At 48.2% G+C, this 20,716-nt stretch overlaps 4 protein-coding genes across 6 annotated transcripts in view; 2 read left to right on the plus strand and 2 right to left on the minus strand.

The window, feature by feature from the left end:
- The window catches only part of LOC110383293 (uncharacterized), a 133,070-nt gene extending 130,134 nt beyond the window's left edge, over positions 1 to 2,936 (plus strand). The window contains exons 1-3 of one of the 2 annotated variants that reach the window (XM_049850063.2): positions 680 to 1,019; positions 1,948 to 2,069; positions 2,150 to 2,936. In XM_049850063.2, the coding sequence (XP_049706020.2) occupies positions 965 to 1,019; positions 1,948 to 2,069; positions 2,150 to 2,932 (960 nt within the window). In that variant the 5' untranslated portion in view covers positions 680 to 964 and the 3' untranslated portion in view covers positions 2,933 to 2,936. Of the gene's footprint in view, positions 1 to 679; positions 1,020 to 1,947; positions 2,070 to 2,149 lie in introns of those variants that run through there. The other variant, XM_049850065.2, reaches the window with a different exon arrangement.
- A 431-nt stretch (positions 2,937 to 3,367) lies between these two features.
- On the plus strand, positions 3,368 to 4,455 carry LOC110383289 (actin nucleation-promoting factor WASL). Its single transcript, XM_021344059.3, has 3 exons — positions 3,368 to 3,497; positions 3,568 to 4,052; positions 4,129 to 4,455. The coding sequence occupies exons 1-3, from the start codon at positions 3,425 to 3,427 to the stop codon at positions 4,312 to 4,314; spliced, it is 744 nt and encodes a 247-aa protein (XP_021199734.3). The 5' UTR covers positions 3,368 to 3,424; the 3' UTR covers positions 4,315 to 4,455.
- A 51-nt stretch (positions 4,456 to 4,506) lies between these two features.
- On the minus strand, positions 4,507 to 6,552 carry LOC110383290 (uncharacterized). Of its 2 annotated transcripts, XM_021344061.3 has the most exons (5): positions 5,950 to 6,552; positions 5,653 to 5,688; positions 5,112 to 5,230; positions 4,695 to 4,724; positions 4,507 to 4,613 (listed from the first exon to the last, which is right to left on the minus strand). In XM_021344061.3, the coding sequence occupies exons 1-5, from the start codon at positions 6,055 to 6,057 to the stop codon at positions 4,583 to 4,585; spliced, it is 324 nt and encodes a 107-aa protein (XP_021199736.3). In that variant the 5' UTR covers positions 6,058 to 6,552; the 3' UTR covers positions 4,507 to 4,582. The 2 variants fall into 2 exon arrangements, 1 of the variants encoding a protein (XP_021199736.3); XR_010277936.1 differs by lacking the exon at positions 4,695 to 4,724 and having other exon boundaries at positions 5,112 to 6,552.
- A 1,772-nt stretch (positions 6,553 to 8,324) lies between these two features.
- LOC110383292 (RNA-binding protein 25) lies at positions 8,325 to 18,856 on the minus strand. Its single transcript, XM_064042416.1, is given in 16 exon segments — positions 8,325 to 8,462; positions 8,752 to 8,907; positions 9,228 to 9,424; positions 9,816 to 9,896; positions 10,676 to 10,708; positions 10,853 to 11,242; positions 11,245 to 11,366; positions 11,926 to 12,087; positions 12,166 to 12,360; positions 13,916 to 13,981; positions 14,102 to 14,209; positions 14,302 to 14,519; positions 15,880 to 15,986; positions 16,063 to 16,233; positions 16,315 to 16,708; positions 18,479 to 18,856. Coding segments are annotated over 16 exon segments (2,571 nt in total). The 5' UTR covers positions 18,557 to 18,856; the 3' UTR covers positions 8,325 to 8,369.
- Between the last annotated feature and the right edge of the window lie 1,860 nt (positions 18,857 to 20,716).

Here is a 20,716-nt window from a genome sequence, read left to right on the forward strand (position 1 = left end):
ATACCTAATTGTATATCATCCTACATGCATGCACCTGCATGTATATACATGTTTATGGCAAATACATGATTCTATTCTATCAGAGTAGTGTGATAAAGGCCGACTGGACCTCTTCGGGTACTCGTAACATATTTAACGCGAGTGAGATGAGTGGCGGCTCGAGTTAGCTGGTACAGCAATGTGCAAGCTTACGCGGACTCTTGTACTGTTTGTTATCGGTAAATACATATAACTACTTATCAGCAACATATCCCGGCTCGGTGACTTAGCTACTGAACATACCTATAGTTACACGATCTATTGAAGTTAACTCTAGCCTTTACTACGAACTTATTACCTCACTGTTCAGTCCACAAAACTATTGTTTATTCAACTATCTATCCGTCGCAGTTTTACACAAGGTAATTAACTTTTTTCTGTTCAATCATTTGATAATTTTCTGTCATAAAATACTTATCTTGCCAGATAGTTACAACCACAGTAGAACAGTAACTCAATCAGCAGTTTTCCCGCGACTTCATCAGCGTATTACTCGAAGTAGCAGCCATGTGTAGGCATGCGGATGGCGCTGGTAACCGCGTATTGCAGAATCGGATTAGTAGATACAGAGATTCACAATCACTTCTTTGTATCAGTATAGGAAGAGGAGCCACACTATGCCGTAGAGATGCTACGATTTCACACTGTTCTAGTTTATTGGTCCGAATACTTCACCTCATAATTTTATGCACCATAGATTATTTAGATATAGCTAAGGAAGGTTACTAACAGTATCTATGGCTAAGCGGGCGCAGTGAGCTACATACGGCAGTGTACTCACTAATATAATATCACGCGGTATTACGGAGCTCACGCACACACGCACACACGGCTACTAGAAGTCGATAAGGAGGTTAGTACCGCGCGAGTTCCCGCGCCCGCGCCACTCGCCGCGTGTTCACAGAGCACACACACACACACAGGCATGCTGTGCCTCGCGCTGCTCGTGCTCAGCTGCAGGGGAGCCTCGGGGAACAACTGTATGTACCACTTTACACTTACGATCTAGTTGTGCTGCAGTTACCGTCTGTTCAAGTATCTACTGTGAAGGCAAGCCCCGAGCTGTCACCCGTCAGTGAACGAGCTGTGACGTCACACAGCTGTTCCGTACTGGAAGGTTTTTTTTCATTCTTCTCCGTGCCTACTGTGGTGTATAATTGAGAGTAATTGCCCTCGGTTTATCAGGGCTTCTATCAGTGGATCCTATGGTCTTTGGGTCCAGGATCGATTGTGGGTGGACAGTTTATAATTCCAAATAAAAAATTATAGTAGTTATTTTTTCATATTAAGAATCTACTCACTATATACAAACTTAAATATATTTAAGCACTAAAATAAAACGACGTTGCCATGGAAGATGGGTAGGCCCTTGGTGTGGGACGCAACATGCGTCGACACCCTGGCGCCATCACATCTTCCTAGCACGGCAGGCTGTGCTGGGGCGGCTGCTGCTTCTGCAGAGATCAAGTATAAACCATCGAGTCAAACCTTGTTGCAAACTACAGTTCCGAGCCATTAGGGGTGGAAACGCTCGGACCGTGGGGCCCGAGTTCGCGGCTCTTCAAGGAGATGGCGAATAGACTTGTCGACGCTTCACGTGACCAGAGGGCTGGCTTATTCTTCCGACAAAGTATAGCTATATAACGTGGCAATGTCGCTAGTGTTGTGGTCACGTCTCCGGAGGACAGTGCAGAGGAGTCCTACTACGAGGACTACCAGGTTTTTTGGTTGCCAGGTTGTACTTTTGCAATAACCCGGAAAAAAATTATAAAGCCTTCCTCGATAATGGCTATTTAACAATGAAACATTATCATATACATTGTTTATAGTAAATAAAAAATATATTGCTCCTAATCTGTAAGTGTATTACAGTAAGTAAGTAAGTGTACGGTGTATGTATGTTTGCAGCGAGCAGCGAGGCGCTGGAGGCGTCGCGACGCGCCAACGACGCGCTCGCGGCGTCGCTGCGGCGCCAGCTCATGCGCGACAACTACGACTACCCGCACCCCGCGCCCCACCAACCACACAACGTACGTCACATACTTCCCTTATGCATACCACTTATATAGTAGATAGGTACAGTATAAAAATAATATTTGCAGATTAACAGAAAACTGGCCACAAGAACTTGTCACAAACACCTAGAACCTCGCAGACCGCGCAGAGAGACAGCGATGCGTTAGCCACGGATCGCTACGCTCCCCAGCAATTTCGCAGCGCCGGCCAGCACCCCCCGCCCCTCCCGCCCCGCCAGCTCGCCCCCGACTACAGCGACGTGCGCGCCGTGGCCGAGCCCGACCGGCGCGGCGACGCGTACGACGCCTTCCACAACAAGCGCCGCGACACCGACGACCCGCCCTACCCGCCCGACCCCATGCGCCCCCCCCAGCCCTCCGGCGAGCCCGACGACTCCGCGTCCGACAGCGCCGCGCCCGACATCAGCGAGCCCGCCGACATCGCGTCCGCCGAACACGACGCCTCCGACTCGTCGGACAGCCGGCGCCGCGAGCTGGCGCTGTACGACGAGTACGGCGCGCAGGGCGTGCGGCCGCCGAGCACGCGCCGCCCGCCGCGTCAGCACCGCGTGTCCAAGCAGGACCTGCTGTACTACATGGACGACGACAAGCTGCGGCGCCACAACCGCGCGCCGGCCGCCGCGCCGCGCACCCCGCGCAGCGTGCTGGTCACGGTGGCGGCCGGCAACGTCACCTACAAGCTGCTGACGCTGGGGGGGGCGGGCGGGGCGCGGCGCGGCGCGGGCGCGCGGCACGTGCTGGAGGAGCGCGCGCCGCGCGGGGTGGCGCTCATCAGCCTCGACCGCGCGCCGCTGCCCGCCTTCCGCCTGCCGGCCGCGCGGCGACAGTACATGCACGAGCCGCACCACCACGCCTAGCGCGCACACACCAACACGCTTGTCAACCAAACACGACTATCATTTACCATCCCTCACCTAACTTAACTACAACCTGCATCTTGAAACTATACGGCACATTCCTTACTTTACTGTTTCTGCCTCTTTATACCTAGTAGTTACTACAGCGTACCTAACTATTGAGTACTTTGTACAGTTTTACATATACCTACCTAAACAGAATCCCTTCCATGTCTTGTCTTGTGTGCCTACAGATATCTACTTATGTAAGTACAATAAATAATTTAATCTGGTGATTAAAGTGTTCTCATGTAAGGATGGAGAAGGGCGCGTGCGGCCACGTGGTCGCCGCCATGCAGTCGCCTTCGTCACCATTGACGTTCACATAATAAAATAATACCATTACTGTTAGAAACTTACATGAGCGATATTCTCGTTTTATTGTTATATTTAAAGAACATAATAAAATGTTGTATTTGAATTGTGGCGAGGAGCGATAAGCGTCGCGTCGACATGCGCCGCCCCGCGCTCGCGCTCGTCGTGCTGTGCCGCGCCGCGCTCGCGCTGCCTCAGCCGCCCAGCACCGGTGAGTCCGACAACCTGCCTCTCCGACCTGCGCCCCACTCGCTCATCATGTACTAACCGTGTCCTTTCAGATAAACCTATCGTCCAAAATGCTAACAAAAGCCTAGAGTTCGTCAATATCATCAAACAAGATCTGCGGCGCGACAACGACGACTACGCCATGCTCGAGCAGAACCGGCTGCAGGCGGCCGAGCCCTCGCCCCCACCCCGCTCCGAGCCCCCTCCCTCACCCCCACCCGCGCCCCGCGCTCCCCCACCCTCCCTGCCACCCGCGCTGCTCGACGCGAGGAAAGGCATGAACATGAGATCTCACGGCTCTAAGCACAACAGCAAAGTGCACTCCAAGCATCACAAGAAAGTGGACCCCCTGGACAAGCTCAAGCAGTTCGTGGACAAGAATAAGATCCGCACGGGAGGGAGCACCCCCCCCGCGCCGCCGCCGCCGCTCAGCACGGGGGGGCCGCTCCGCGTGCGCGAGCCCCCCGCCTCGCCCGAGCCCGACCAGCTGGACATGGCGGCGGCGCGCGGCCCGCAGGTCTCGCAGCTGCGCTTCAAGGTAGGCAGTGTGAGGGCGGTGGGGGCGGAGTGCGCAGGCGCGGGGGCGGCGCGTGACGCTGGTGTCGTGTCCGCAGGGCCGCCTGTGCCAGCGCAGCGTGATGGCGCTGGAGGGGCCCACGTACGACCGGCTCGGCAAGCAGCTGCGCGGCGCCTTCAACGCGGCCGAGCGAGGGCGCCAGTTCCACCACACCGCCGCGCCCAAGCTGCTGCTGCCGCGCTGCTGCAACTGCTGCAAGAAGTCCGTGCTCGGCTGCCAGTGACGTCAACACACTCAAGACCAATACTTCATACAAATATACTTATTTTTCTTTTTAATTTGCGATCTCTATAACTCCCTGCGTACAAAATCATTGGAACTATTCCGAGATACTCAGGGTCTCACACAAATTGCGTTAGCGCAAGGATGCTGGGCTCACAATATAGTATAAGCAGTAGAGTAAAACCAATAAATACAACAGGTAAACAGTTTATTTCAATACAAGTACATAAGTATTATTACTAGGTGACCATGAGACGTGGGCAGGCGAGCTATGGCCGCGTCAGCCACGGCGGCGGCCTCCTGCAACAGAGCACACACGCGTGAGCGTCCGGCCGCCAGCGCGGCGCGTCACTGCCGCCTGCCGCCTGGCGCGTCACTCACCTGCGCGGCGCGTGCATGTAGCGCAGCACCCTGCAACACACGCGCCGTCAGCGGGGAGACGCGGGGGCAGGGGCAGGCAGGCGTATGAGATCATGTAAGGAGATTAGCCAACTGCGCAGGACATATTATAGTGCACAAGCATTTGCGCAGACACAGGTGCACTCACTATTCCTTCACTCTCATAGCGCGATGGGACGGCAATCCGATACGACCAGAGAGAAATCGGGCGCAGGACCGACATTTACGTGTTCTCCGATGCACGGGTATACCAATTCACCAACTGCCTGGCTCCGGGCTGTTTTATGAAAGTTTCTAAAACCCACAAAACGATTTCGGCCCGACTCAGGAATCGAACCCGAGAGCTCGTGCTGAGCAGCCGCGCTTGCGACAGCTAGACTGACGAGTGCGTGTACTCACATGTCAGAATTCTCGCCGAGCGGCATGAAGTCACGCCGCGCCCCGGAGGGGGGAGCCGCGAGCGGGGGGGAGCCCGCCAGTTGTGGCACCAGCTGCTCCACGTCAGACACGGAGCTAAACTGAACTCAATCACATTACCAGATAACGTACTAACATCAACAAATGATCAATATTCAACCGTTCTCATGAACTTGTATATCTGAGTAAAAAAAATAATGGATTCAATTTTACCATCTACTCGTATTTCGTACGTATTACTAAACTACAAAATTATTTATTTTTTACACAAACTCGAATTTCATTCAAAATTTCAGCGGAACCTGATACTTAACTATTCTATAAAGTTTAGGTTCCGCAAGACCCAGTTAGTGAATCCCTTCTAACTTACAAATTAAGAGTAAGAAATAAGCAATTTTGCCAAAAGAACAAAATCTATTGAATTGACAAAGTCAGACAGACAGCCGCTCCGCGTGAGGCGGCACTCCGCCGCAGTCGGTTAGACACACAACACGAGGTAACGCGATGTAGGAAGCTGACTCACGTGGTCGGCGCGCGGCACGCTCAGCACCGCCTGACACTGCGGGGGATTATTTAAAACCGAGTCAATATTTATAAAACTAGATGCTGCGGCATTTCCTAATCTGACTGCCCTTGGGAAATACTGCGAAATAAACTGAATGGTTATTGTTGTCGTAGTCGCCAGATACAATTGGTTAAACGTGAAGCCTCGCACAAACATTACGTACGAGGCATTGAACAGAGTGCCTCGCGAGAGTTTTGCAAGTTAACGTTCTCAATGTGTAAATTATCATCTACTTAAATATAATAAATAACTCACCGCCGTCAGCGCGAGCAGCGCGACGCTTCTCATTCTGCGCGTGGACCACGTGTGGCGGACGCGCGGGTGACGCGTGGGCGACGTGTCGGCAGGGAGTGTGTCGCGCATGCGCGTGGGACGCTATATAGGCGTGAGAGAATCGCCTCGTTAGTGCCGTTTGGTCACGCGTCAGACACGCCGCGTTATAAACAATTAATGAACAATCAGATACGTACACTGATAAACAATCAAACCGTTCTTCAGTAAATAATCTATCGTCATTCACTGTGTCCAGAGTCGCTTTGCACACAACTATAGTACCTATGACTTAACCGTCATAATCGCTGTCACTCATCGATCCCCTCGAAATACATAGACAGTTGCTACCTAATTGCTACCCTCATGGTTTTGAAGATGAATCAGCATCTAAAGGTGATAGCCATTCTGATCTCAAGATGTCATACTATGACAGGTATACTATACAGACATCGCCTACGTCAACAGTTGCTAATTTATGTCTCGAGGCGCAAAAACTCAATTTATTATTATTTTTTATTCGTGAAATCATTGTGCTCCAAAATTTAATTCTGGAAGGTAGGAATTAGTAGTAGCCTTGGTGGAAAAAAATCAGCCCCGGATCTTCAATTTTTATTAGGCGGGGCAAAATCTGAAAAATGCCGCCCCGCCTACCTTCTTATGTTTATTTTCACCTTTATCATCCATATAATATTAGCTATCAATATGTAGGCAGGCAGGGCCGTCTCTAGCTCATGTAGCGCCTGGGTGCAATCATCACCCAAGCGCCAACTATGTATTGAAGTACTTACAGTAGTGACAAGGAATATAAATAAGAACGTTCGAATGAAGTGCACTTTTTTGGTAGGTAAAAGGACTTTAAAAAATGTGTCCAATTCATTGTAGGCTCAAACTGTTGGCCAGGTTTAAGTTATGGAAGTCGAGACAGACCAAGGTAATTGTAAAAAGTAGCGCGAGCGAAGCGAGCGCGCAAATTTTTCAATTTTGAGACACAAAAGTTAATATGTTTTAAAAAGCGCAGCAGTCGGAAGCGCAAACTTTTTGTTTTTGAGGACTCCATAAAAAAATGTTTCCTTCATTTGACTTATAAAAGGTAAGACAGCGTGGACTTATGAAGTTATTAAGGCAATGCATGTATAATATAAAGGTCGCCGGAAGACGCTGGATGCAGGTCAGATCTAAGGGGGAGGCTAATGTTGAGCAGCAGTGATGATAATGATGTATAATATTTCGCGAGCGAAGCGAGCGCGAAATTTTTTGAGCCTACGACACAAAATTATCTGATCAAGTACACTGTAAAGCGAACTTTTTAAAATTATTTGTATGAAGACTCACAAATTAAACTGGGAATTATGTACAAAAAACGTGATCCGTGACCGAATCAATGACCAACGACCGAGTCAATAAAATAATAAACAATCAGAAAAACAGTACAAACATTGTCATTTAACCGCGAGCGTAGCGAGCGAGAATTTTTTCACTTCGTTGGAGGATGTAAAAAGTAAAAAATAATGAAAATGATCAATCAAACAAAGCGAAGGCGCATTTTTTAGGAACTTTGCTTGTCAGTATCGTGATACAATGTGGAACTTCCTTATCAAACGGGTATAATTTCATCGAAATTCGTGGTGGTGGGGCGTCCCGCGGCGCCCCTGAGACCGAGGCGCCCGGGTTATTCGCACACCTTGCACCATAGGTTAAGATGGCGCTGTAGGTAACTATTACAGTAATCTGTAATTTAGGATTAAAAAAAAAAAAATATGCGATATTCCTGGCTCATAGATGATCGCAAATAATTTTTAATCAATTTTATTTTTCTAAAACTTCGCCTCGTGAATAATAAATGTTCGTGCACTCATGCAGCTTGTGTTACTCCGCGCTCAGGGTATCGGTCAAGTTGATTATGGCCATGAAATTGCTGTACTTGTGCTATTTTTATTTACGTATACCGTGGTCAAAATTGAATAAATGATGAGTTATCCATTGGTCTGTCAATTTGGCAGCCACCTGATTTTGCCGCCCCCTGAATTTGCCGCCCGGGGCACAGGCCCCGGCTTGCCCCCCCCTAGATCCGGGGCTGAAAAAAATCAATGTTCTTCACACTAGAAAAGTGACAGACATCCTGATATCAGAACTGCTGTCTCCTTTAGATGCTGATTATCTTTGGTACCGAGACTGCTCACTTTTGGGAAGAGCAAGTTTTGACTTAGTTCCCTATTTCGGCTGTAACCAAATCTAAAGTACTTATTTTAAAATCTGCGAATAATCAAGTGCGCATTAGACGACTGCATGGAAGATTCACAACGCAGTTGTTGCAAGTTGTTCAGTCCTTGGGGAGGGGAATAAAGCAAAGGCTGGAGTGTTTATACGAATGTTATAATATATGTGAGTGTGTCGGGCGGGGGTCACTTGTGCAGTCCGGCTCGCTTGGCCTCCAGCTCGTAGATGAGCAGGCGCCACATCTTCACCACGAACACCTCCGCCTCCTCGTCCAGCACCTGCAGGCGACGTAACAAGCATGTTCATGAAGTATTGTATCCTAATTTATCATTCGGGCCCGCAAGCTACATGCCTCGCCTCGCTTGGGGATCACTGTTCTTATACCTAATAAAGCATACTGATTTTATTCAATTAATAAATTTTATTCAATCAATTTAAAATGGCCAGTTTTACCGATCATTGATAAGTCTCCGACAGCCTATCAGGAAGTTATCTGACAGATAAACTATAAGTCATAACTTTGTCTGTACTGAGTAGCGCTAGGCTAGTAGAGTAGTAGTGTGGTACCATCTGCACGTCGTCGAGGATGCCCTGCGGCGCGGAGCCGGCCACCACCTTGCTGCAGATGAAGTCCACGAGCGTGGGCTCCGGCTCGCCGATGTACTCGATGATCTTCTTGTTGATCCACGGCCGGATCTTCTTCTCCATCAGCACGTTGTCGATCTGCAGCATGGAGAACAAAATGCCATCACTAAAAACCCCCTAAGAAGGTAACGCGCCAAAATGCGGGTGTGCGGGACGTGAGGAATGTTACTAATTCCGCCCTTTCACGCCTTTTTAGGACCCAAAAATGGATTTAGGTCACGTAATTATTATTTTCGTTTTCCTGACAGCAAACCCTTTACGATACCTATTTCATGGATATGTAACAGCCAGTCCGCCATCTTAGGGACGCCGCCATATTGGATTTGTAATGGCGTTTCTCAGTTAGTCATGTATATCGACCGGCATCGATAGTCTGGGAAGTGTATGCGAGCGTGTACCTGCGCGGTGTCGAGCTTGTACTGGAAGAGCTGGTCCTTCTGCGTGGGGATCTTGTCGATGAGGCTCTTGATGTGCTTGCGCTTCTCCTCCGCGCTGCGGCTCTCCTTGTCGGCCGGCGTCGCCTCCCCGCCTCCGCCGCCTCCACCTCCGCCGCCGCCTCCAGGCTTCTTCGTCTTGTCCTTCTTGTCTTTGACAGCTGCAACGTACCATTACATCAAACCTACATCTCGCCATCCTTTTCACAACTAAGCATGTCAGGGTTGACTTCCAGTCTCACAGAATGCAGTGGAGTACTCATGTTTTACAAGGAGCGTCTGCCTATCTAATCTCCTGAATCTTGTAATCTGGGCAACCTAATATCCCTTTATAAGAGTGGTTGTCAGACTTTCTGGCTTCTGACTACCCGTAACTACTAGCAAAGATGTTGAAATGACAGTCGAGACACACGAGTCTATTGTGCATTTCGCAACAAGAAAGAACTCGTCATGACAATATGGTTACACATCCACGGCGTTGCTTACAACTAAATATCGGTGGGTCCGCACTGGTAAGACTCGTCAATAGATAATATCTCTGTGTGTACATACGCCTGGTGTCGGGCGGCGGCGCGAGGTCGTCGTCGTCGCCCGCGAAGGCCGCGTGCACGCGCCGCACGCGCCCCGGCTCCGCTGCAACACCACAACAAATGCGTTATAAATATTGAATATATTCTAGAAAAAAACAAATCATTACTTTTTTTTGTGATATCTGTAGAACACTCACAAAATAATTGCAATTTCCAAACATTTTATTGTCACCATAAAAACATATATAAAATAAACATAAACGTATAGTCCGCGCGGAACTAGTTGTCCGCGCCTCAGGTATGTGAGCGGTGGGGCGGAGAGGCGAGGGCACTTGCTGTCATTACTCAGTTAGACGCCGTACTTCGTGACGGCAATACGCATTGACAGTTCCGGCTAGTTGGCACAAAACGCTCATAAGATTGCAATAGCGAGATGAGTCCGCCGATAAAAAGGTAATCCGAAGGAAATAATAGTGAACGTTCATAAGTTTTTTTTTTAAGGAAGGAAAGCCGATGTGAATGCTTTAGAACACAAACAATATCAGATGTCATTAAAATATGTCAAAATTACTATGTTTAATTAATATGTTTACTATTTACGTTTATTAATTACGCTATATTTAGATGGGTATATATAGTAAAAACTGCTAAGAGTTTAAATTGTTCTTCATTTATTATTTTCATTTATTGAACGCGATATCTCGAGGTTGGTTATGACTGTCTAATTTCATGTGCATTGCGTGCTCTTACATCAGTAAGCAGCCCTCCCCTCACCGCTGTCGTCACCTCAGGAGCGGCCAACTAGTTGTGCGCGGACTAGTAAAGGACATATGAAATGTGCGTCAGCATGCAAGTACAACGCCTGTGTGTTAGACAGTTTACCTCGGCATATGTAGGTGGGCGGCGGCCGCCACGCTGTCCGGCAGCGTAATGTACAGGTCACACAAATGTTAAGTATTCATATACACATGTTAGTATCAGGAGCATGCGTAATGCTGACATTATGATAAATTATAGTTGAGTTATACATTTCGATGGTATAGAACATTGTGGTCTCACCGTTGGGCGTGTCGGCGCTGGCGGGGCTGAGCTTGGCGTGGTGGTGCTTGAAGCTGATGGTGAGCGGCGAGCTGGCGGGCTCGGCGGGCGGCGGGCTCGGGGGCCGCGGCGGCGTGGCGGGCGCGTGCGGCGGCGTGGCGGGCTCGGGCTCGTCGGAGGAGGACGAGTCGATGGGCTCGGCCTCGGAGGGCAGCTGGCGGGCGGCGGCGAGGCGCAGCGTGCGCTCGTGCTTGGCGCGCGCGGCGAGGCGCTCGGCGTGGCGGCGCTCGGCGCGCGCGCGCTCGCGCTGCGCCTGCTGCTCGCGCTGCAGCGACACGTCGATGAGCAGGCGCGGCGCGTACAGCGCGTCGTGCGCGCGCGCGCTCGTAGGCGGCGGCGGCGGCGGGCAGCCGGCGGCGCGGCGCGCACGCGGGCGCGCAGGGCGGCGAGCTCGGCCGCCTCGCGCGCGCGCTCGCGCACGTCGGCCTCCGCCTCGCGCACGCGCGCGCCCAGGCGCCGCTGCAGCTCCTTGCCTCTGCACACCGGGCATGCTTTATCTCTACTCGACGCATCGAAGCGTAGTGTTCGAACGACCCGTTTGTCGTAACATCATGTAACACTTATACAAAACTACATGCCTGGTAAATTCAGATTATAATTTACACGAGAAATTTTCTTTTTTTATTATTTTCCTAACTCATACCTTAATGCGCCATCTCTATACGTTACTACAAGGAAAGGAACGTCATGTCTTATCAACATCGTATAATTTTGAGATTGTATAACGTAACAGAAGCATAAAAGTCAGTCAGATCGTTATCTAAATGTCCCGAGAGATTTTGAAATCAATTTTTGCAAAATCTGTGCCTTAATTGAACCATGCTACAGATTATAAAAGACTAGGTGCAGTGTTTTTTAAGCTTTACTATGTAGGCAAAAACCCAGTAACGTAATAGACACAACGCCATCTATCGATTTCTAAGGAACATTTTTTTCATTCCCATAAAAAAACCTCCCACTGTAAAGAAACGTTTCAACTCTCTACACAATTCGTACAATTTTACTCCACATATACAGTGATGGTTGTGACTCACTTGTAGTACTTGTGGTCGTCGCGCTCGTCGTCGTAGTCCTCGAGGAACTCCTTGAGGCGCTTGGCCTCGCGCTCGCGCTCCTCCTCGCGGCAGCGCGAGCGCTCGCGCTCCTTCTCGTACTCCTTCGCCTTGCGCCGCTCGCGGCTCTCCCAGTTGCGCAGCCTGCACACACACGCGCGATGTGTCAGTACCCCGCACTCACACACACACACGCGTCACTACACTCGTGTGCACACTCACCGCTCCTGGTAGGCGGCCTCCTTCTCGCGCGCCTTCTTCTCGAGGCGCTTCTTGTCGCGCGCCTCGTCCTCCATCTCCTTGTCGCGGCGCGCGTCGGCCTCGCTGCGGCTGCGGCCGCGCGACCGCTCGCGCTCCCGCTCCCGCGACCGCTCCCGCTCCCGCTCCCGGTCCCGCTCGCGCTCGCGCTCCCGCTCGCTGCCGACACACACACTGTACTACCGCTCCAACACCATATACCATTATAAGCAATTGCATTTGTAATTTTTTTTTTTTAAGTATAAAACAATTAAAATTAAGTTACATAAATAGACACATAAATAGGTATGTTAAAGATTCATCCAAGAAAAACTATCGCCAGCATTTAATTTCTTCCAAGATATGTAACCTATATATATTTTTTTAATAGTGACATGACATTAATGTCATGATTGCAAGTATCGATACTGTAGCTACACGAGCATGGCACGCGACATGTGAGTGGGGCTCGTACCGCGCGGTGCGCGAGGCGCGGCGGATCTCGCGGCGCGTGCGGATGTAGGGGTGCAGCACCAGCATGCCGCGCGTGCAGCTCGCTACTACGCGCTTATCGCACGCCGCTCGTTAAACTTACACCTCATTCCTTTTTAAATCAGTTCACTATAAAAGGAGCACTTTGTAACAAATACCTTGATTGTTGCCAATTGTTACTATGCAACGTTTGTACAGTCAATGACCTGAATTTATGCAAGCATATTTGTGATATTTGTTTAGTATCGTGTGAGCAGGTAGCGAGTGAGCAGGTCCGCGCGGACGGCGGGACGACTGCGGCGGGGGTGACTACAAGGGCTCACAGGACTGTCAGTGGTGGGTTACATATATTATAAATAATAATAATGCTAACATTGCACCCAATATTACCTACTAATTTCATTTAAGGTATTATTTAATGCGAATACAATTCCTCCAACGGTTTTTATTCCAAAATAATATTTTAATATTCTATATATATATATAAAAATCTGAACCCTTCGTGCGCGAGAACGACTCGCACTTGGCCGGTTTTTTTCGGTACCAGGACAGAAAGAAATAATGTTGTGTAATTTCATAATGAGTGTATTGACGTTTTTAACGTTTTTAGCAAATTCAATACACGAGTATCTACGAATAATATTACCTATAGAAACGTTTACATACAAAAAATACAGAGTCACTTATGTATGTACCTATAATAATACGCGTTTTAAAATGAGACACACTGACGCAATAAAGATAAATCAAATTAAAAAAAACTTTATTTCAAACATCTTACAGCTCAAATTCTATTTAATGGGTAGGAGTGAGTATTTAGAGGGAAAAACAACAAACTAGCATTTGACTGGTCGCGACAAGATGACGTCACTGTGAGCGTCGGCAAAGCGCGCGAACATCAGCTGTTTGTGTGAGTGCCGTCCTACCAACACGTTCATACACTAGAATACAAGTGTGGATGGTGTTGTGCAAAAATAAAGCAGCCTATTTACGTGATTTTTTAAATAAATTAACAAATAAAGGTAGTGGATTTCGTTATATATTATATAAACTATACCCAAATTTAAACTCAAACACCCGATAAAGATTGCACCCGCGCCCCGCGGGATCTACTGCCCGTACCGGGATAAATACAAAACTATAATGAATAACCTTTTGCAACGACGCTGTTTATTGGTAGATCACATCCCCCGCTCGGCCGTCCTGTAAGTTAGTTTAGGCTAAGTAAGTAACTGATAAATACCGTTCTCTTTCTCGTTCTCTTTCTCGCTCGCGTATCTCCCTCTCCCGCTCTCGTTCTCGCTGCTCCCTGCAACACGACAATATTCATCACTGCAGTGCACTAACGTGCGTGTGTACCGCGCATATACACCGTGTATGTACCGCGCATATACGCCATGTAGGTACCGCGAGCGCAGCACCTCCTTACCTTTCTCTCTCACGTTCTCGCTCGCGCTCACGTTCTCTGTCTCGCTCCCTCTCTTCTCGTTCTCGTTCCCGCTCCTTGTCGCGTTCCTCGCGTCTGTTGTCTTTACTCCTGACAAGAACATGAACAATCTTATGTAAATCACAAGTACTTATGCGTAGTAAGTATCGCAGGCAATGCTGAGGTGGTGCGGCTGGCGGTACCTGGAGGCGCTGCGGCGGCGTCGCTCCTTGTCTCTGGGCTCGCGCTCGCGCTCCTTGTCGCGGTCGCGGTCGCGCTCCTTGTCGCGCTCGGCGGCGCGGTCGCGGTCGGCGACGCGGTCGCGGTCGCGGTCGGCGGCGCGGTCGCGGTCGCGGGGCCGCTCGTCGGGCTTGTCGTCCTTGGGGTCGCGCTTGCGCCGCACCACCACGTCGGCCTCCTCCTGCGCCCAAACGTGCGGCTCAGTGCGCGTCGGCGCCGGCTCTCGCCGAGCACGCGAACAATAGCAACGCCCGAGCCGCGCTCACGCGCCCGCCAGCGGCGTGGGCCGTGAGCGCGGCGCCGGCGGGAATAAGTCGAGCAAATCAATTTCATACGATTGACGCTGGGCGGGCTAGCACGCGAGTGAACGAGCGACAAGGCGGCGCCGCTCCCCGCCGAGGCCGCTCCGCCGCATCTGAAAATCGCCACCTACTGACCAGTCGCGCTAACACACGCTACTCACACGTCCGGCTCCGGCAGTGTGTGCGTCCGCTGGCAGCGAGCCGCTCCCAGCGGACGCGACCACACTTACTCGCTAGTTACAGTGCAGCTCGTGGCTGCCGGCTGAACAAGCTCGTCGTTGCGACACGGTTTACATTGCACATACGCTGAATCTGAATACAACAATAGTGTTTTGAGGATGCAATACATCTGGATTAGTCGGAGTACAAGCCCAGCGGGCGAAGCGGCGCGGCCGGCTGGGGTGAACCCTCACCGCCGTTGTGTCGGTGTGTGTGTCTTTGTACATAGTGGAGTGCGTGTGTTTGAGTATGTGTGTATGTGTGTGTGTTGGTGAGGGTGTGTGTGTGTGTGTGTGTGCGAGTGCGGGTGTGTAGCAGGCGGATGTGTGCGTGTGTGCGAGTATGACTCACCTCAGGGTCCGGGCGCGGCGCGGGCGGCGGGCGGCACCTACCACCGCAACAACGTCAGTGCGCAACACCACCACTGCAACGCTTTATTACACGCTCGCGCCTCGCTCTCACACCGCCTCACTGCCTACTCCTCCATGTACGAGTAACTACATACGTCGACACTGTGCCGACAGGCGGCGTCTAACTACCTCATCCTAACGTACTCTATACCCACATACCGCGATCATTTCACTAATATTACAGGATATACATGGCACTAGTGAGCTTGCCACTTTCTAATATCGTTATGTAAAACACACTAGCTCCACAATACGAGCAAGTCCATACTAAAGAACAGTTCCCAAATTACCTGAAGAGGTTATAATTATTTTATTTTTTTTACATCTCTGTGTGAACAGTATTACAAATAAATGGAAATCCAATACCAATACCTGTGTATAACAATAACATCTAATAAGAATAATTATGATGAATATCGTGTAATAAAGCGTTGAGCAGAAAACCATTAGTTAAACATATCATAACGATGTCCATGTCATCTGCTCCCGGGCACCATACACCCGGGCGAGTGGGAGGAGAGGGGTGAGGAGGGGCGGGCAGGGTGCGTGGCGCGGGCGGGGGCGGGGCGGAGGGGAGGGGGGGGAGGCGGTACGGCGGGCACGCGCTTACCTTCATGCTCTCGCGGAACTTGCCGATCTCACGATGTATGACATCGCGCTTCTCCTCCGATATGTCGGCCTCTTCCAGCACTCGGGCCGTCTTGGAGATGGCCTCCTCTGCGAACACAAGGCACGGTGTGAGCGTGGGGGTGTCAGTGTGAGGGCGTGGTGTGGGTGTGTGCGTGCGACTCACCCTTCTGCAGCAGCTCGTAGTTGTTGATGTCGTCCTGGTAGTCGCGCACGATCTGCGCGAGCCGGCGCTCGGCCGCCTCGTCCAGCGCCCGCTGCCGCGCGTCCAGGTACGACGCCTCGCCCTCCGTGCCCGGCGCGCCCTCCTCCTGCCCCAGCCGCGACCGCTGCTCCGCTGTGAGACACAGGGACGGCATTGTCAGACACGCGCTCGCATGGCGTTACACACCCTAGCAGCAAGCCAGTGAGCACTCACTCTTGTAGGTGTCGACGAGCGCCTGCATCTTGCCGTCGGTCTTGGCGAGCAGCGGCTTGTCGGCGACGGGGCGGCTGTTGAGCAGGCGCACGCAGCGCAGCGCCGCCTCGGGGCTGGCGAACTCGCTGAAGCCGAAGGTGGAGACTCGCTTCCAGCTGAGCACGGGCCCGCAGGCGGCCAGCAGCGAGCGGATCATGGCGTCGGGCGCGCGCGACGAGATGTTGCCGATGAAGACGGTGACGGGCGGGCCCTCGGCCTCCTTGGCGCCGTTGTTGCGCGTGGGCCCGCGCGCGATCACCGCCTTGCCCTGCGCCGGCGCCGGCAGCAGCGCGCCGCGCCCGCCGCCCGCCGCGCCGCCCACGCCCGCGCCGCCGCCGTACGCGCCCACCATCACCTGACCGGTCATATGCAATACCTACTTTACAATGTCAAACATAGCATCTAGCCTTTCCTATCACCACTGCTCATGCATGAGGCATATAAAAAAAACATTAAATGGATTTGATTTGATTTGAAACATTGTTTAAAAGGTTCTTCTTCAATAAATAAGAACGCCGCGTCTGTCCGCGATTAACTCAAAAACGATTTTCAAGCAGTTTTCATTACTTGATATGCGTGATTCTCGAGGAACGATTTAGAATATAATTTGTTAAGTAGTTGTAACTATAAAAATACTTCCGAAGTGGTCACGGTGGTCAGAAACACTGAGAAATCGAAATCATCTCTCCAAAATTGTAGGCACACACATCGGCCAAAACTTGACATTCAGACATGTCAGCGACAATGCAACCACTTTGGCAGTTTTCAAGCAAAAGAAAATCATTGAAATGTCTCTGAGATACTTTATTTATCATAATAATCATTTCATCAAAAATGTATGGAAAGACAGATATAGAACTCAAATACTACCAAGCATAGTGCTACAGGTTGGTGCTAAAATAAATATATTCAGGTAAATGTGTTCTATAGGAAAACAGCACTTGTTTTTTATTTTGGACCAAAATGCATTCTTTGGGCATTTTTTTCCCTTGTCACTTGGTTAGAATCTAGTAGACAACCATACTGACAGAAGGGCTTCAGTGTGAACATTGCTAATCCAGTGTAACATTCAATCATACTTAATGCATATAACAACATTTGTATAAGAAAAAATACCATGCCATAGTAGGGATCCTTAAGAAAAAGATAGCTATCTGGGATATATTGATTTTATATGATAATTTTTAAACTTTTTTCAAAGCTAACCCAGAAGCTCTTAACAGTACATAATCATGTTCTCACATTGATTGCTCCAACATTCCTCCTGTAGCAGAGTATGAGTGAAAATGTTGGAGCAATCAATGTGAGGAATAATTATGATTATCTAATACTAGATTATTTTCAAATCAGACTAGTAGTTCCTGACAGTAACACATTCGAGAAAACTAAATTATTTGGCTACTGCATAAAGAACCCACGTTTTCATATTCAAACTGGCCTCTGGCCTCTGTCCGTATTAGTTTAGATAATCCAAATTCGAGTGCATTTTGAAATCCCTAATGTATGGTCACATTAGGACTTGACAACATGAGATATTAGTCAACTTCAAGAGACTGCGGAATGTGGCAGCTCACTGAACAGTGACAATTGTGCCCCCCGTCCCTCCACTCATCTGTTGCTCACGGACCCACACACAATAAGTTACAACTGAGTGAAGTCTATTCCAGCGAGCTAGCTTTCCTTCATTATTTAGTGTTTCTGATATGAGTATAGTTTTGGTCACTTACCACACCTGGCTACTTAGAAGATTTTATAAAGTTCCATGGTGATACTGACTATTATCTCATGTTTCTCATTCTCGTACTAAACCTGCATACCAATTGCATTTGTCAGTATTTGTCTCATCAAAAGTATTACATGTAAGCACAAACAAAGCTTTGTTACCCTTGTCTCTTCTATGCTCTCTATTGTAATTAACAATAGTTTGAAAAACTGTCTGTACTATAGTATATTAAACTTAAATCAAAAATGGTAAGTATTATAGTAATTTAGGAATGCGGAATAGAGTGTGACATGAATGAGTAGAGGAGCGCTGAGGGCGGCTGAGGGCCGGCTGAGGGGCAGCTGAGGGGCAGCAGGCAGCAGCCAGCGCCGCCGGAGCGAGGTTACCTGGTGCGGCACTTACGTGTGTGGGCATCTGCATTGTGACCACGCCTGGGGCGATTCCGTACGGCACCATTGGCGGTCGGGGCGGGAATGACATCTTACCGCCAAACTCCTGTGCTTACGGCTTTCCTCCTCTGTCTTGTCGAACGCCAGGTTTTACCACTAAACGTCCACCGGTGACGCGTACACTTTTTTAAATAATTTTACTAAGTCACTAGCCACTAATGCTGACATTTAATATAAATACTCTTTACTAACTAGAATTATAAATTGAAAACAACTAAAATCTCACTATAAAGCACAATTTATTAGATTCACTTTTATCACCAACATGGTTACTTTGGCAGCCATATTGTTTTTTTAAACTGTTGTTTTTCGATTCGTTCAGAAACAGTCCAAGTGTTAATTACTCATACTTTATTACGGTAAAATTATTAAAATAAAAATATTGTATTTATTTTTCGCTTTATTTGCTGGCTCTAAATAAATTAAACTAACTTTTTCCTGCGGTACCATCCGCGTCCTGCACTTTGCTCGTTGACGTTTTGCCGAATATGGCAAAATATGGCCCCAGAATTATTACCAATCAAGACCACAGAGTACATTACCCACCCAAAACAAAAATGTGAAAGACTGCCAAGTTCGATAATATGGGAATGCTTCGCCTATAAAAGCAGTGAGATCTGAATAAGTACCAAGTTCCATACACATACCTCAGTTAAAAATAGTTACTTTTTAATGATGTCACTTGGCAAGTTTTCACACTCCTTGTTATAAACCTACTAAACGCAATGAATCAAGTATTTAATTTTCTATTAAAACTTGCCAAGTAACATCATTAAAAAGTAACTATTTTTAACTGAGGTATGTGTATGGAACTTGGTACTTATTCAGATCTCACTGCTTTTATAGGCGAAGCATTCCCATATTATCGAACTTGGCAGTCTTTCACATTTTTGTTTTGGGTGGGATTTCATTTATTTTTGTAAGGTTGTTTATTTTATTTTTTTCTTATGATGAAGTTAGTTAAAGAAATGTCTCATTTATACTATCTTTCAGATTTTTTTATATGCACTATGTTTCTTACAAAGAAATGAACTAGATTAACTAAATGGACTAGATTTACCAACTGACTGACATGACATGTTATCATATATTATGTTCGTGGATCAAAGTTACACATTTGTTATTTTCGAAAGTGATTCACACTTGGCCGTTTTCAGATTTTTACTTTACTTTGACTAAATACAATCCTTTGTAACGAATTTCAGATCGGTACGACCATTCGAAGATATATTATATAAATATAGATAAAGGAGATGGCCAAATTTTCATAGAAAAAAAACCCAGAATCGACAGCAACGAAATGGTTACCAATAGGTTCTTTATGATAGACATTTGATGGTGCCAAAAAATCCAGACTAAAATCCATGGGGTATAGGAGCTATTTCATATTATCGAAAAAATAGGTTATGTTGAATATATGTTGATTTTAAAGATTATTAACATCAAAGGACATAAAAAAGCAAAGTAAACTAACATTATACAAGCCACTAGTAATAACCCCATAGTTTCAGAGTTGGCCTGGTGATTAAAAGGTCTTGTATTTAACCACTCCAGATGCGATTAAGCACCGACCTTACCTACTTGGAGAGGTTTCGCAGTTACATGCAACCTTCACAACTGGCTATGACATGTTTTTGGAGAAATTGTCTTTGAAAATCGCGCCATGTGACATTGTCAAATATAACAAATGACTTAGCATTGCAAAACGGTCCAATCACAAGTCTGCATTCAACTTCTAACGAACATCAAACACTAAAAGTAAACTTTTTTGTGAACTAAAATCTTGATCGAAAAAACGTTATAAAAAGAGAACCCCATGGTTTTTAGATGATTTGAAATACTTTTTAAAATCCACAAATTATACTGAATCCAATCGTACATATGAAGTTCCTGTCGACTCTGGGTGTTTTTTTGGCCATCTCCTTTAGTTCGTTTTAGTTCCTTAGGGGTATACATTTACACCGGGTATAAAACACCTTCATTATTTTGAAACCGACTCACACTTGGCCTTTTTCAGATTTTTCCCTTTACCTTGACATAAGGACCTACCTCCATGCCAAATTTCAAGTCAATACGACCATTGAAAGTGGTCTAGGTTTTTGATTAGTGAGTCAGTCAGTCAGTGAGTGTATAGTAAAAATAGCGATTTTCTGACGGCAATATCTCAAGACCTACAATAGGTATATTAATG

Source organism: Helicoverpa armigera, chromosome 28 (genome assembly GCF_030705265.1).
Source record: "Helicoverpa armigera isolate CAAS_96S chromosome 28, ASM3070526v1, whole genome shotgun sequence".
Taxonomy (NCBI): Eukaryota; Metazoa; Arthropoda; class Insecta; order Lepidoptera; family Noctuidae; genus Helicoverpa; species Helicoverpa armigera.